The sequence below is a fragment of the Pteronotus mesoamericanus genome, unplaced genomic scaffold (genome assembly GCF_021234165.1).
Source record: "Pteronotus mesoamericanus isolate MK-2021 breed Mesoamerican mustached bat unplaced genomic scaffold, CSHL_Meso_final scaffold_582, whole genome shotgun sequence".
NCBI lineage: Eukaryota > Metazoa > Chordata > Mammalia > Chiroptera > Mormoopidae > Pteronotus > Pteronotus mesoamericanus.
This window is the reverse complement of record NW_026555323.1, coordinates 684781-699782: the sequence shown is the minus strand read 5'-3', so window position 1 is coordinate 699782 and position 15002 is coordinate 684781. Positions and strand designations below refer to the sequence as shown.

Here is a 15002-nt window from a genome sequence, read left to right as displayed (position 1 = left end):
ATTTTGGTGTTACAAGAAACTGAGGTTTTAAGTGAAAAAGATAAAATCAAGGAGCTTTTTAAGAACAACTCGACCTGAAAATCTCAGCTGAATTTGTATTTGACTATATCTGCTTGCCCTGCCTCAACAGTAGTGAGTACACCCAGCACCCAGATCCTGGTTCCTAAGTACCTTTTTCCTGTAACTAAAACCTGGACTCTTGGAAAACAGGCTGATCCAGGACCAGACCAGACAAAATGAGCCTGTAATATCTTATTTTTGCGTCAAAGAAGTTGGTTAAAGCCTGCTGGGGACTCTACTGGCCAAATTTAAAACAATTTTGAGCATCAAAATACATAACAACTGTAGTAGGCAGCAAATGTAAATAAAAAAGCATTTAATCCATACTGATATTTAAAGAAAAAAAGCAAAAAAGCAGCCCTGGCTGGTGCAGCTCAGTTGGTGGGGCATCATCCTGCAAATCGAAAGGCCACTGTTTCATTCCCAACCCAGGCACGTGCCTGGGTTGCAGGCTGCGTCCCCAGCCAGGGCATGTGCAAGAGGCAACCAATCGATGTTATCTCTCTCACACTGATGCTTCTCTCCCTCTTTCTTCCCTTCCACTCTCTCTAAAATCGATAAAAGAAAAAAACGATTTTTAAGAAACACAAAGAACAACAAAGCTCTTGCCTGTCAGTATTGGGAAGTCAGAAGAGGATTCTGAGAGCGAGCAACCGGCGAGGGGTAGAGGCGCGGCAGACACCCAGAGAAGGCGCCCATTCCAGAAACTGCCGGTGCTACTCTTACCGGACATACGAGACACTTCACGCTAAAAGAGATGCACCTATTTGCCCATCTTTTAGTGAAATGCTGGGCCTTTTATTGGCTCAGGAGACCCACTGACTAGTTCCTTGTCACCACTCCGGCATATACCACCTTCAAGACCCACCCACTGCTTCCTGGACGAGTGGCTCAGCTGGTTGGAGCGCCATCCCATACACCAAAAAGTTGCAGGTTCGGTTCCTGGTCAGGGCACGTACAGGAGGCAAGCAATCAATATTTCTCTCTCACATCCTCTCTTCCTCCCTCCCTCTCTCTCTAAAATCAGTAAACATGCCTCACCTGCGAGATCTCAGGTGAAGATTAAGAAAATAATAATAAAATAAAATAAATGGCCCTGGCTGGTGTGGCTCAGTGGATTGAGCACTGATTGGCCTGTGAACCGAAAGGTCATAGGTTCCACTCCCTGTCAGGGCACATCCCTGGGTTGCGGGCCAGGTCTCCAGCTGAGGGTGTGCGAGAGGCAACCAACTGATGTATCCCTCTCATATATCAATGTTTCCCTCCCTCTCCTTCTCCCTCCCTTCCCCTGCCCTGTAAAAATAAAATAAAATCTTTAAAAAAAAGTTTAAAGAAAAAGAATTGAAGGGCACTCTATGAGCGATCTCAGCACAAAATTTTTCTTGACTTTTCAAGACTCTGCCCCCAATCCTTTACCTCACCTGTCCAAGTAATTTTTGTAGCATCTCGTTTTCCCCCAAAGAATGTAGAGTGGGCAAAACTCTAAGAAGACCCTCAAGACCCTAGCACCCTGGTGCACACAAACGCTGTGGAATCCCCTGAGTGTGGGTGGGACAGGTGGGCAGAATGGGACGTCGCTCTGTGACTCCGTTGTTTCCTTCCATGGCAAAGGTAAAGAATTCCTCCCATGTAATTAAGGTCTCATATCAGTTCATCGGAAGTTGCTCAGAATAAAGATGGTCCTGTGGGCCGTAGCGGACAAGGTCACCCAGAAGAGCCACTCTCCGCAGCTGTGACCTGCCACGCACTGCCTATGGGGACGGGCCGCCTCTAGGAGCTCACAACAGTCCCACAACCGCAACAAACTGCATTCTGCCGGCGAGGACCCCAGGGAGACGCCAAGGCACAGCGCAGCGCAGCCTGCTCCCTGCAAGGCCAGAAGCAGAGGGCCCAGCTAAGTCACGGCCAGGCTCCCGACCCCCACAAACCAGGAGAGAGAGGATTCGTGAGCTGTTGTTTTAAGCTGTGATCAGCGACAAGGTGAAACCAACCTGGCATCTGACTCAGCTTTCACAGGAGCCTCAGATCTGTGCACAACAAGGTAACTGCAGGGTACATACTCGGGACCAAAATATATGACTCTTGGCACAAGTATCAACTGGCAGGGAGAGAGGCCAGCTCCTTCCCAAAGAGCGAGCTACGCCCTGGCCGGGTGGCTCAGGTGGCTAGAGCGTCACCCCATACGCCAAGGTTGCTGATCCGATCTCGGGTCAGAGCACAGACAGGAAGCCACCAGCAAATGCACACGTGGCGACGCAGCAAATCAATGTTTCTCTTTCTCCCTTCCCCTCTCCCTCTTTAAAAAATAAAAATAAAAAAAAAATCAATCAATAAAAAAACCTTTCAATTTTTTAAAAAATGAGCTATGAATGTTCCGGGCCCCGGAGGTTTCAACGAGGAGATGGAAAGGTTTGGCTCCTCTGCCCGTTCAGGTAGGAGGCAGCAGCTGAGGCCTCATGCTGGGGTTCAGCCCAGTCCCCACGCGGCTGCACAAGGCTGGGGGCAAATGGCAGGCAGACCACACAGCCTGTGGGCACCGTGCTCTAAGGGTTCGTGCCATCGGGAGGTGCTCCAGGGAATAAATGATCACGTCCTAAGCCAAGACGCTACCACTGGTAGTTAGCTAATTATTAAAAGGAAAAGGGGGCAATGGAAACTAGCCACTGAGTAGAACACACTGGGGAGCAGGAGCCCGTTGGCTCCACCAGGACACTGCAGCTTCGCACCCTAGGGGGTCAACGTGTTCCTCCAAGAGGATCAACACTCCCCCCGTTCCCCGCCCCCGGCCTCCCCCCCCATTACCAGGCTGTTGAAGGAGGGGTCCTGGGCCTGTCCACCTAACTAGGGGGTGAGCCTATCAAAAGCTCACAAAACCTTGGGAAGTTGTTTGTTCTTTTGAAAAAAGCACCCGATCCATCCCAAACCCAAGCGAATATGGTCCCAGGGAAACAGAGAAGCGCCCACTCGCACGCACGCTCTTGCTCTTTCCCTCCCCCCTCCCCCCGACGTGGTAACATACCTGCCCTTTGTGTCGCGTGTTCTCTCTTGCCCAGGAACACGCAACCATGTGGGTCTAGCAGCTACCGGGGCCCGCAGCAGACAGTGCGGGCTCCGAAGGACTAAGCTTTACTCTGAAGCAGAAACTCTGGACACTGGCCTTTGCCTTGGCCTTGCTGAGGACAGGCTGGACATTTCCATGGCGGGACAGGGGGAGATGGGACACTGGAACCCAGGGGCAGATTTCCACCTGCACAAACCATGTGCCACACCACCATCTCCCATGCGTGGGTCCTTGGAATGCTCTCCTCACAAGCCCATGGAAGAGCCTAATTTCTACCCACAACAAAAACTCAGTGCTCATGCGAGGGATGGAGACAGAGCAAGAAAATAGAAAGAGAGAAAATAACTTAGGAGGCCGTTGCCAAGAGCACCCTCTCCCCACCCACAATAAAAGATAAGAACCTAAACCAAGACAAGGGAAGCGGAGTACTCAAAGCATTTTAGACCAAATGGGAGAGACATGAAAGGTGAAAAAGAGGTTGGAAACTATTGAAATGAGAGAAAATCGGCTCATTTTTTAACCACTGAGATTTGCACTAACTACTGAATATAAATAAAGTGCTCCTCTCTACACCCACATAATAAATGCAAATCCAGACTGCAGTAGAGAGCGCAGGGCTAGAGGTTCAAACCCGTGCCTCCAGGGGACGCCTCCAGCAGCCGAGAGGCTGTGGGCCAGCGTCCTGAGCCCCGTCTGGATGGCCCCAGGGTGGCTGGGCTCCGGGCACCAATGTTTTGAGGAGCAGGCCAGGCTGAAAAACATTGCCATTTAGAGCTATCGAGAAGGAAGAAAAAGCCAAAAGATGAAATGCTTAAAGAATAAGCCGCCCTGGCTGGTGTGGCTCAGTGGATTGAGCACCAGCCTGCGAACCAAAGGGTTGCCGGTTCGATTCCCAATCAGGGCACAGGCCTGGGCTGCGAGCCAGGTCCCCAGTAGGGGGCGCGCGAGAAGCAACCGCACACTGATGTTTCTCTCCCTCTCTTTCTCCTTTCTTTCCCCTCTCTAAAAATAAATAAATAAAATCTTTTTAAAAATAAAAAGAAGCAGCAGCCAAGGAAGAGGTTCACTTAATGTGGAAATAAGAACTATTACCGCTGCCCAATATTTATCACTTGGGCAGTGTCAGGAGCGGGAGGTGGAGACGGGGCATCTGCAAGGACATGTGCTGGAGCAGCCTCCTAGAAACTGAGGACCAAAGGAGGGTAATGAGTCACAGGCTCTGGTAACCATGGTTCAAAGTACAAGGTTTGGGCACTGGAGAGCAGTCGAGGAAGGAGGAATGTTACTAAGGCAACGAAGCAAGCGTCCTGGGGGAGGGCTTGAAAGAGCCAGACTGTCAAAGGCAGCAATGAAGGCGTTGGGAGAGCACCCCAGGACACTGGGAGGGAAGCTAGAATGCCCAGGAAAAGGAAGCTGGGGAAACTGGAAAATAACCACGGCATTGTAGGAACAGCCTGCACAGGGGGAAAAAAAAAATCACTTCAACTTGTCAATTTAAGACTGTAGCCCATCCCACAAAGCGAAGGGTTGCGTGTTCAATTCAAGTCAGGGCATGTGCCTAGGCTGTGGGTTTGGTCCCTGGTCGGGGGCATATAAGAGGCAATCGATCAATGTTTCTCTCTCACACTGATGTTTCCCTCCGCCTCCTTCTCCCTCCCTTCCCCACTCTAAAAATAAATAAATAATTTTTAAAAACCTGTACAACTGTCTAAGTTGTCGTTAGTACTTAATTTACACCAAACTTCCCAATGGGTGATGGATGATGGAGGTTTTAAACTTTACCTTTTTGCGTACAGAATGCAGATACTTATGATTAGCACTATTCCACCCTAACACCCTTTCCCATTTTGCTCACGTTCTTACCTCACATCTCTAAAGTGACAAAGCAGGTAAAGGCAAAGTCCTGAAGAGAAGCCGGCGGGGTGGCGGGGGCGCCCCAATAGGCCCAGTTCTGAGGGAGAGCGCGTAGGTAGATGTTCGAGGACGTGACCGAGCTCACATGACACCGAGGCAGTCAGAGCAGGACTGGGGAAGCGGCCTAACTCCCAAACTTGTCCTTTCTCACCGGCGCCGCCACGTGCACCCACGGGTGCAGTGAGGAGGCCTGGGGGAGCCGTCGCGTCCCCCACGTGGGGGCTGCCGACCCCTGAACACCAAAAAGGATGAGGCAAGGCGACCCTTAAAGTCTCAATGGAAATGACTATTAAAAAAACCAATAGATAAAATGACCGCTTCCCAACTGCGTAATTACACAATGTCATCTAAAATAGATCGGGCCAAATCAATAAATGGAGTCTGATTAACTTACAAGCTAGAAAGTGTTTCTTTTTCTTATCTTTAAAATATGCCTGAAATGCTGTCCGTTCAAATATTGGCAGATAACTAAAACAAAGGTATCTACCTTTTTTTTTTAGCCTTGCAGAAAAATACTAAGGACCCACTGAACATGGGGCAAGAGATGAATTCCAAAAAATCTGAAGGATGAATTTCGAGAGCAACTGGAAAGGTCAGGCAGAAACATCAAAGTGCATCTGTCGGCAGACAGATAAGCGGCAAGAAGAGCAAGCCTGAGGCTCAAGGCCGGAGAGCCAGGCCGGAGCGCCTAAGGCTGGGAGCAGGGCTGAGACAGGCTGGAGCCCGCGTTCCCACAGCGAAGCGAAGCCAGGCCAGGCCAGGCGGGGGGTGGGGGGAGGGACTGGTAATCACACAAGGCTTTGAGGGGCACCTCAAAAGGCCACAAGCGCAGGTGAGGGGGGAGCGGGCCGGCTGCCACGGGTGGAGCCCGGTTCTGGATCACCGCCGCCCCCCACGGCTCCGGCTCCGCAGCGCCCTGGCATTGCTCGTGCTGCTAATTTGGTAATCCTCTCGGCGGAGCATGCTGTTATCTAGGGCCTCAAAGGTTGCCAAGTATTTACGTACAATACCTGGAATTCAAAAATAACTGCACGTAAGACAAGACCGTGTGATTAAAAAAAAGAAGAAGACGACAATAGAAACAGGTCAAGAGTGACTCCAGAAAACAGAAATGTAGACACAGACTTGGTCCTGGAAAGGAGAGCCCGAGCAATGGATTCAAGTGCTGACTCTGCTGGGCAGACACCTGCCCAGAGCACAGAGGGGAAGAGGAAAGGGGAACTCGGGACGCTCAGCCGGATGGAGCGTCGTCCCAATATACCAAGGTTGCAGGTTCGATCCCCGGTCAGGGTACATACAAGAATCAAGCAGTGAATGCATCAAAAAGTGGAACGACAAATTGCTATCTATCTGTCTCAAATCAATCAAAGAAATGAAAATAAAATATTATTCTAAAAATAAAAATAAAAATAAAATAAAACAAGACAGGAAGCCCACGAAGCCCATGACACAGCTTGTTACTACAGGAGTCAGCAAACTACGGCCCAGCCCACAAGCCGAATCTGGCCCATCACCTGATTTTATACAGCCCTCTGCATTTTTCAGTGGTTGAAAAGTAATCAAGAAAAGGAAAATATTGCATGGCACCTGAAAATTAGGAAGTTCAGAATCCATAAAGTTGTGTTGTTTATGGATCATCCGTGGCTGCTCTCGCATGCCAACCGCAGAGGTGGGCGGTTGTTACAAAGAACACGTGGCCCACAGGAACATTTACTACATGGCCCTTCCCAGAAAGTCTGCCGACGCGGTGTCGCTCCGCTGGCCCGCACTCCGCAGCGGGCCGCAGATAACGCCACGCGGTCAGCAGCCCGGGTCACTAGCTCGTGGGGCTCTTCTACAGGGTTTGCAAGAAGAAACCACAGGATGGTCCGGGGAAGAAGAGAAAAGGCGGGAACTGAAATAGCCGGTTCCCTTATCTGTCCCTGCCAAATGGTGACTGTTCGCCCCATGGGGAGCTAGCTCCTGCTGTCCCCTCATCTTCTAGGCTGCGTCATCCGCTCTGTGGTGGGCCACTGGGAAGCCATAACCCATGCCTATGTTATGTGACGTGACATCCGAGACAGAAGACAGAAGGGCAACACACTGGCACGCTGGCGCGTCACGCCAGAGGGAGGAGGAGACGCAGTCAAGGACCCTACAGGCTGTGCACGATTTGTTATGTGCACGCGACTGAAAGATCAGATTGAAATTTCAACAGAGAACTGGACACTATAAAAAAAGCACACAATGTGGCAGTTAAACTGCCAAAACACTTTAAACTACACATTAAAAGAGACGCATTTTACTAAATGTATCTCAGTAAAATTCATCGAAACAAAAACATGGAAAATCTAGACCCCCAAAATACCTAAAACTTGAGAATCCAATGAATGAGGTTCAATGCAGATTAGCAAAGCCTGTGCTTCCCCCTGTGAGAGATTCACTTCTTGAGGAGAAAAGCAGACAGAATTGTTCAACGCTGGACCACAGGCAGCCCAGATCTGCCACCCTGGGCTGGGCCACGGGTGAAGTACGGCCCACGGCTGGGCGAGCTCACTGCCTAAAGTAGCTTCCGGGCGGCAGCGCGGGGAACGGAACCAAGCAGACCCCAGAGGTCTGGCTGAGCCGAGGGGGCAGATCAGCTAAAAGTAGGCCAAAATAACAAGAACATAGGACAGGAGGGAGCTGCAAAGAGAAGGCGATCCTTGGGGATGGGTTGAGGGGGCCCGAGTCTCTGGCTGATCGAGGCAGGGGATGAGAAAATCTCCAAGGCTGGCCTGGCTCCAGAAGCATTAGAAAGGAGGCAGTGGAATCCCCATGATCCACAGTCTGGGAAAACCTGGTGTTTCCACCAACCAGAATGGAAAGGCCTCCCAACACAACAGCCTAAGGATATGGCCTTCAGAGGGTAGGTACATTAACCCAAGACTCACGCAGGCTGTGCTAGATCAGCCCAAACAAACGTGATGATCAAGCTTGGAAAAGGCCAAATTGATCAAGTAACTTAACACACATGCCAGACAACACTAAGGCTCTTTAAAGAAATAAAACAAAATCCAGCCCTGGCTGGTGTGGCTCAGTGGATTGAGCACAGCCTGTGAACTGAAGGGTTGCCGGGTCGATTCCCAGTCAGGGCACATGCCTGGGTTGTGGGCCAGGTCCCCCGTTGGGGGCATGCGAGGCAACTACACATTGATGTTTCCCTCCCTCTCTTTCTCCCTCTCTATAAATAAATAAATAAAATCTTAAAAAAGAAATAAAACAAAATCCAGCACAGAAGAACATAATATTTATAATGTCCACCATTCAATTGCCAGGCATGCGAAGGTGCCCCAAACCAGAGCAATCAATCAATAGAAATGATAAGAGTCAATCAATAGAAATAAATCCAGCAATGACCGAGATGACAGGACTGGCAGCTAAGAACATTAAAAGCTCTATTACAGATGTGACCCACATGCTCACAAATACAAGAGAAAATGAAAAGAATGACAAGTGAAATGAAATACATAGAAGTTGCCTTTCTAGAGATGAAAAATACACCTCAAGGGAAAACTTCGACACACGGAATTAACAGAGCGGACACGGCAGAAAAGTACGGCTGTTATACGCTACGCTCTCTGCCTTTTACTTTTATTTCTTAAATATTTTATTTGCTTATTTTTAGACAGAGGGGAAGGGAGGGAGAAAAAGAGGGAGAGAAACACCGACGTGAGGTTGCCTCTCGTGCGCCCCTCACCGGGGACCCGGCATGTGCCCTGACTGGGAATCGAACCGCGACTCTGGTTCGCAGGCCGGCACTCAACTCACGGAGCCCCACCAGCCAGGACTCTCTGCCTTTTAAAACTCATTTAGTCTACACATGACTATAGGCGTCAAGCCCACCACCGACCGCATGTTCATCTACAGTCAGTCAGACATTGCCAGACCTTTGTGGACTCAGTGCCTCAGGAAGGACCCAGGGAAACTCCCCGCTCCGGGTTCTCACTCATTGATAAGTTTGTATCCTTTTTACCTGGAAAGTCAGTTTTGCTAGAATATTAAATCGTGGGCTCACATTTTTTCTTGGGTGCCTGAAATGCATTACTCAATTTTCTTCTGCAGACAGCCTAGTTGTTGAAATCTAATAGTAAACTCATTTTCTTTCCATTAACACTAGTAGTCTCTTCCAAGAACCAAAGCCAAAAGCTAGTTTATAAAAAAAAAAAAAAAGCTGACAAAATGTACAAGCCCCTGACAAAGCTGCTCCAAAATACAAAGATCTAACCAAAACATGAATAAAAAACACATGAAAGTAATCATAAATCATTATGAACACAAATTAAGTTACTTGTATTTACAGATTCTTTTATTTCTACATTTCATCTATGAACTATAAAACCTGAAAAGAGAACTTACCAAGATGTTCATATTTACGTTTTTTAATCTACTGATATTTCTAAACATAAAGTGCCTATATATACATTTAATAATTCTAAGTTTCATCTGAAAAGCTAATGTTTACGCTTAATCATTCTGAATGGACGATTAGCAGAAGCAGCAAATGAACGGTCCGAGTTTCATTATTGACATACTCGACAATTTTGACGGACCTCAAGGGCATTTTGCTGAGTAACCAAAGCCAATCTCAAAAGGTCACCAGCCCTATAACATTCTCCAAATGACAAGATTATAGAGATAGGAAACAGATTAGTGGCTCCCAGGGGTGAGGAATGGTGGGGGAAGGAGAGTATAGCAGGAGGGAGCCCTCTCTGTGGGGAAGGACAGCCTGGCTCTTCATCGTGGTGGTGGTTACGGTGACAAAATGGCACAGACCGAGCCCAGCTGTACCCACATCAATTTCCTGGTTTTCAGTTGCGCGCAGCGTGACCTAAGATGCATCCGCTGGGGGAGTCTGGCTCAAGAGCAGGCAGTGACCTGTGCTTTCTATGCAACTTCCTGTTATTATTTCAAAATAAAAAGTTTTTAAAAACTGCTTCATGCATATCTAATTTCATGCTCCACTTCAAAGGAGCCCAAAATAGAAACTGTAGGAAATTCATCTGAGTACAGCTTATGCAAGAAAGAACAGGATAATGCCATTCTTGGACCCTTAGCCTTACATCAACACTAGTAAATAAATACGCGTGTACGTTTCAAGAATAAAACACTTTTAAGGTTTCATGTCTTGTTTTTTATAATAGTTCCTTTGCTTAATTGACTTTTTGGGTCACTGAAAAACCTACCAACCAAAGGACAGGACTTCTACAGTAAACATACAGACAGTAACGGTAGTGAGTGTAGCTAACACCTCGTCACTGTAAACTGTATTGCCTCTTGAAAAATTGTAAAGGAAAACATGACAATTCAAGGGCCTCCACGTAACAATCAGAAACCAGAGTTGAAAGAATAAAGGCTGTACATGTAAAACCAGAAATACCCTGCCAGCGAACGCACACTCCCCTAGAGACAGCTAGTGGCAAGGTGCTACGTCTGACAAACCTGAACACCTGAGATCAAGAAAGTCTAGAATCGCTATCTCTGTTCTTAATAACACACACATATTAAAAGTTCTCAGTCTCCGTAAACTTTTACTTTCTAAAGTTACGATAAACTTCCAGGGTGTTTCAAGCAGAAATAGCCACAGAAAATAGATATGCTAAATCCTACGTCTCAGAAACATGTTTCTACCCCACATGCTAGTCACTAACTGGGTGTCAATTCTGTTTCCGATACAAACCCCTAGTTAGGGAATGGCAGGCGTCCCACTGCAGGTGAGAGAGATGTGAGGGTAAAACCTGTTAGTACAGAGCTTACATCCTCAGTATGCGTCTGTACGCGGGACTCCAAAGAGAGAAACTATGTCTAAGTGATTCCTTAGGGTAAAACGACGACATTCATTCCTCACATTTAATGAGCAAAGCTGAAGGAATTGTATAAAACCAACAATCACCTTTTTTCACGATCTCAAATAGCTTCAACATCCACAATACAGTTTTCCTCAGGTGCGCAATCCAAAACTTGGGTCTCTTCACTTACCCCTAGAAGGAGTTTGGAAGACTTCTGAACTATATTTTTTATAATGTTATATTTCTTTTTTTTTTTTTAAGATTTTATTTATTTATATTTAGAGAGGGGAAGGGAAGGAGAAACAGAGGGAAACATCAATGTGTGGTTGCATTTCACGCGCCCCCTGCTGGGGACCTGGCCTGAAACCCAGGGCTGTGCCCTATGCCGGGAATCGAACCAGTGACCCTTTGGTTTGTGGGCTGGTGCTCAATCCACTGAGCCACACCAGCCAGGGCTGAAGGCTTCTGAATGAGAGTCAAAACATCTAAGAAGGGCCAAGCACTGTGTACCACACCAAATGAATCAAAAGGAAAATGGTAGCACTCTGACGGTCTAAGTGATACTTCTTTTTACGCCGGATTCATCACAGGCGCTCAACTCTGCTTTACACTGGTTTTAGATCAAGATGCGCAAACTCATATTTAGCAATTATTTGATTATGATTACCAAGAAAAAGATCTTCATTAGATACAGTTCTCTACTTCAACAATTTTCCCACAATACCTAACCACTAATATGAAAACAATTCTTCAAATCAGTTTGCCTGACTCTCAAGATTTCAGAAATGTGATATTATCTCACCTCCCTCGTCCTCCTTAAAAAGAACATGACAAAGAAACAGACAGGAATGGCTAAACAAAAGACAATAACCCAAAAAGTCACTGCTATGGCAATTCTTGATCCAATTCTTCGTGCTTTTTAATCTACAATTACACCACTAATAACAATCCTGCTCCCCACAACATAATTCTAACATGGGCTCTCGTATCTGCCAGGACTCGACACTTTGAAAGAATAAATTAGAGGGGCAATTTTCCTGCACTACGCACACCTGTGGCTCTTGATAAACCATCATGCAGTACATGAGATTGTATCCGAAAAGGCAGATTACTTAAGAAAGACTCAAAATGTTTAACCTCAGGGAAAAGAAAAAAACACATATACTACAAAGTATTTCGGACATTTCTTTTTGCTGCTAACGTGGAGTTCCAAAAGTCGTTTCTCCGAACCATTTGCAAAACAAAAACAACTTTGGGTGAAGACCAGTCCATAGAAATATTACTGCTAATTATTTATTCCATGATTTCTAGACAAGCTGGCAATTACCTTATTAAATCAAAGTATTAGAGAGTCTAAGGCCAACGGTCGTTTCCGCATGGTCTTTTTTAATTAAATTTATTAGGGTGACAGAGGTTAATAGGATTGTATGGGTTTCAAGTGCACAGTTCTATGACATGTCATCTGCCTACTGCATTGTGTGTTGTTTCCACGTTGTAGACGCTAAAACCCGAGCACTGCTCTAAAGACTAGTCACAACGGCAAAGCAAAGACCAAAACTCAACTGCTGTCCCTCCAGAAGCACAGGCACAGGACACCACAAAACGAGTAAGTCTCTTCAGAACATAATAAATTACCGCATGTCAGTTCTCTGCCACACGCTTAACGGACCATCTTAAACAGTCACCAAAATATAGCTAAGAATGATACAGACCTCTTAAAAACAGTAACAAAAAATTTTGTAGAACTAAACCTCAAGCTTCTGGCCCTTCCAAATAACTATAATCAAAATGTGGCCACACACTCTGTTAAAAAAAAAAAAGCAGTAAAAACCGACACAATAAACGGTAGGTTTTAAGTCAAGGGAAATAAACGCGCTTCTCTAACTTGGCAATACCCGATCTGCATCACCTTTCATACCCTAAAGGAAACCTTCGCCAGAAATCTAAATATGGAGGCGAAAAAGGCTGGTGAAAGCCCCACCTGTATGTCCGTTTTCAACCATTTGGAGTCCAGTCGAGCCTGGGCCGCCAAACAGAAAGACTCCGAGGGCATCTTTCCTCTGGCTTCCTCCCAGCTGTCAGACCTGCAAGTAAAACAAAACCGCTGGAGACTAAGGCTTGTCAGAATTTTACAAAGACCCTCGCGCCAGGTGTAATGCGGCAAAGAGAAGGAGCAGACAGGAGGCAGAAGAGTTGCGGGAGGCAAGTGAGAGGAGGCGAGAAGGCAAGAAAGATGGAGAGACGGGAGGAAGAGGGAGAGAGCCCACTTCCAACCAGGTGAGAGCCACACACCGGGTTCGCCCGGCTCCGGGACTACGTCCGCGAGACCTTGAGAAGAATGGTCGGTCACCGGAGACCGGACCACAATGTCATCCCCTTCCCTTAAACCCGAGAGGAAAACACACAAATAAACAGGAAACCCAGATTTCAACGACAAATGACAGCACCGTGCATCTGCCGCTTTACCCCAGACCAGCCGATGGAGCGTGAAGCATATTAATTAAAATACACACATGCAGAAAAATCCAAAACAATAATCACTTAGACCTGGAAAGACAGACCCTAGACGCGCGCCGCGGACCGTCCGCGCAGGCCCAGGTCCGGCGGCCGCGCCCACGCCCTCCGCACCCCGGCTCGGCCTGGCCCCAAGCCCCAATCCTAGCCCGCGCTGCCCCGGCCCAGGCCGCCCTCACCAATCCCCGGAGACTACGACCTGAAGCGCTGAGGCCCGGCCGCCTCGCTCCGGCGGCGTGCGGACACTGCTTCAGAGCCGCCGCTGGCTCCGCCCGCGCCCGCGATCCCGGCTCCTCTCGCGGCCGGAGGGGTGTGCCCACGCGGGACTACCGCCCCCACTCTGAAGCCAATCACAGTGAGGCTCCTACTCGGGCCCAGCCAATGGAGAAAAGGATTCCCTTCGCCCCACCTCCCGATCCTTCTGCTTCCTTCAATCCTGCTTATTTTCCTCCTTGGAACGCAAATTATGGTCAGGACCAATCGCAGGCGCAGAGAGGAGGGATTTCCGCCGCACGCACGCACGTAGGCACGCACTTTCTCCAATTCCGGACTTCGCCCAGCCCTGCGAAAAAGGCTTTCCAGACAGTGGGATTCGACTCCAGAAGATTGAGGTACTCGAAGGCCACGGGACTTGGGTGGACACCCGGGACCCGTAGAAATGAGGACCCTGCACGTGAAGCCGGTTCTGGTCTTGAAGAGCTTCGTCCAGTCTGTCCCGGTGAATGCAACCAAAATCGTGGGCAGAAAACTTGGAGCATCTGGTAACAGGGTAGTCGGAGAAGGGAATCAGCACTTTCAGTACCACCGAACTTGGGACCATAAAACAAACCTTAAGAAATATTTCATATCAAAGTGGATGTTCACTAAATGGTAGCCATACAAAAAGTATATATAACATGAGTATGTTCTCTGATTATAATATAATTAAATTACAAATCAGTAAAGAGTAACAGAACAACATCCAAACACTGAAAATTAATGAACATGCTTCCACGTGGGTCAAAGAAGAAATCTCAAGGGGAAAATTGAACTATTTTGAATTGAACAGAAATTAAAATATAAAATCAAAATCTGTGGGATTCAACTAAGACAGGGTTTAAAATTCAGTTTATGCATTAACTACTTACTTTACGAGAGAATAATCTAAAATCAAGCAAAGCTTGCACTTTAAGAAATTGGAAAATAATAAGAGGAAACACCAATTCTACACAAACTCTTCCAGGAAATTGAAGAGGAATGAACATTTGCTTTCATAAGCCCAGCAATACCCAGAAAAGGACATTAAAAGAAAATTAAGATCAATATTCCTCATGAACAGTGAAGGAGAAATTCTTCAAGTGTTTGCAAATAGATTCCAACAACATACAGAAAGTTTAATATGTCATAACTAAATGGTATTTATCCCAAATATTCAAGATCGGTTTAACATTCAAAACTAAGTGTAATTCACCATGAAGTCATCTCAATGGATTCAGGGAGTGCTTTTGACAAAATATTACTACAAAAACTCTCAGCTAACTAGGACATCTATGAGAACCTATACACAAGCCAAAACAATCTTGGGGAAAAAAAAAACCAGGATTCACACTTCCTACTATCAAAACTTACTACAAAGCTACAGTAAACAAAACAGTATGGTACTTTCA

The 15002-nt window shown here is 47.0% G+C and overlaps 1 protein-coding gene across 1 annotated transcript in view; it reads right to left on the bottom strand.

The window, feature by feature from the left end:
* The window catches only part of HERC2 (HECT and RLD domain containing E3 ubiquitin protein ligase 2), a 185074-nt gene extending 171413 nt beyond the window's left edge, over positions 1–13661 (bottom strand). Inside the window, exons 1-2 of the mRNA XM_054561907.1 lie at positions 13556–13661; positions 12824–12926 (exon numbers count right to left, since the gene is read on the bottom strand). Coding sequence (XP_054417882.1) covers positions 12824–12895 — 72 coding nt within the window. The 5' untranslated portion in view covers positions 12896–12926; positions 13556–13661. The remainder of the gene's footprint in view (positions 1–12823; positions 12927–13555) is intronic.
* Between the last annotated feature and the right edge of the window lie 1341 nt (positions 13662–15002).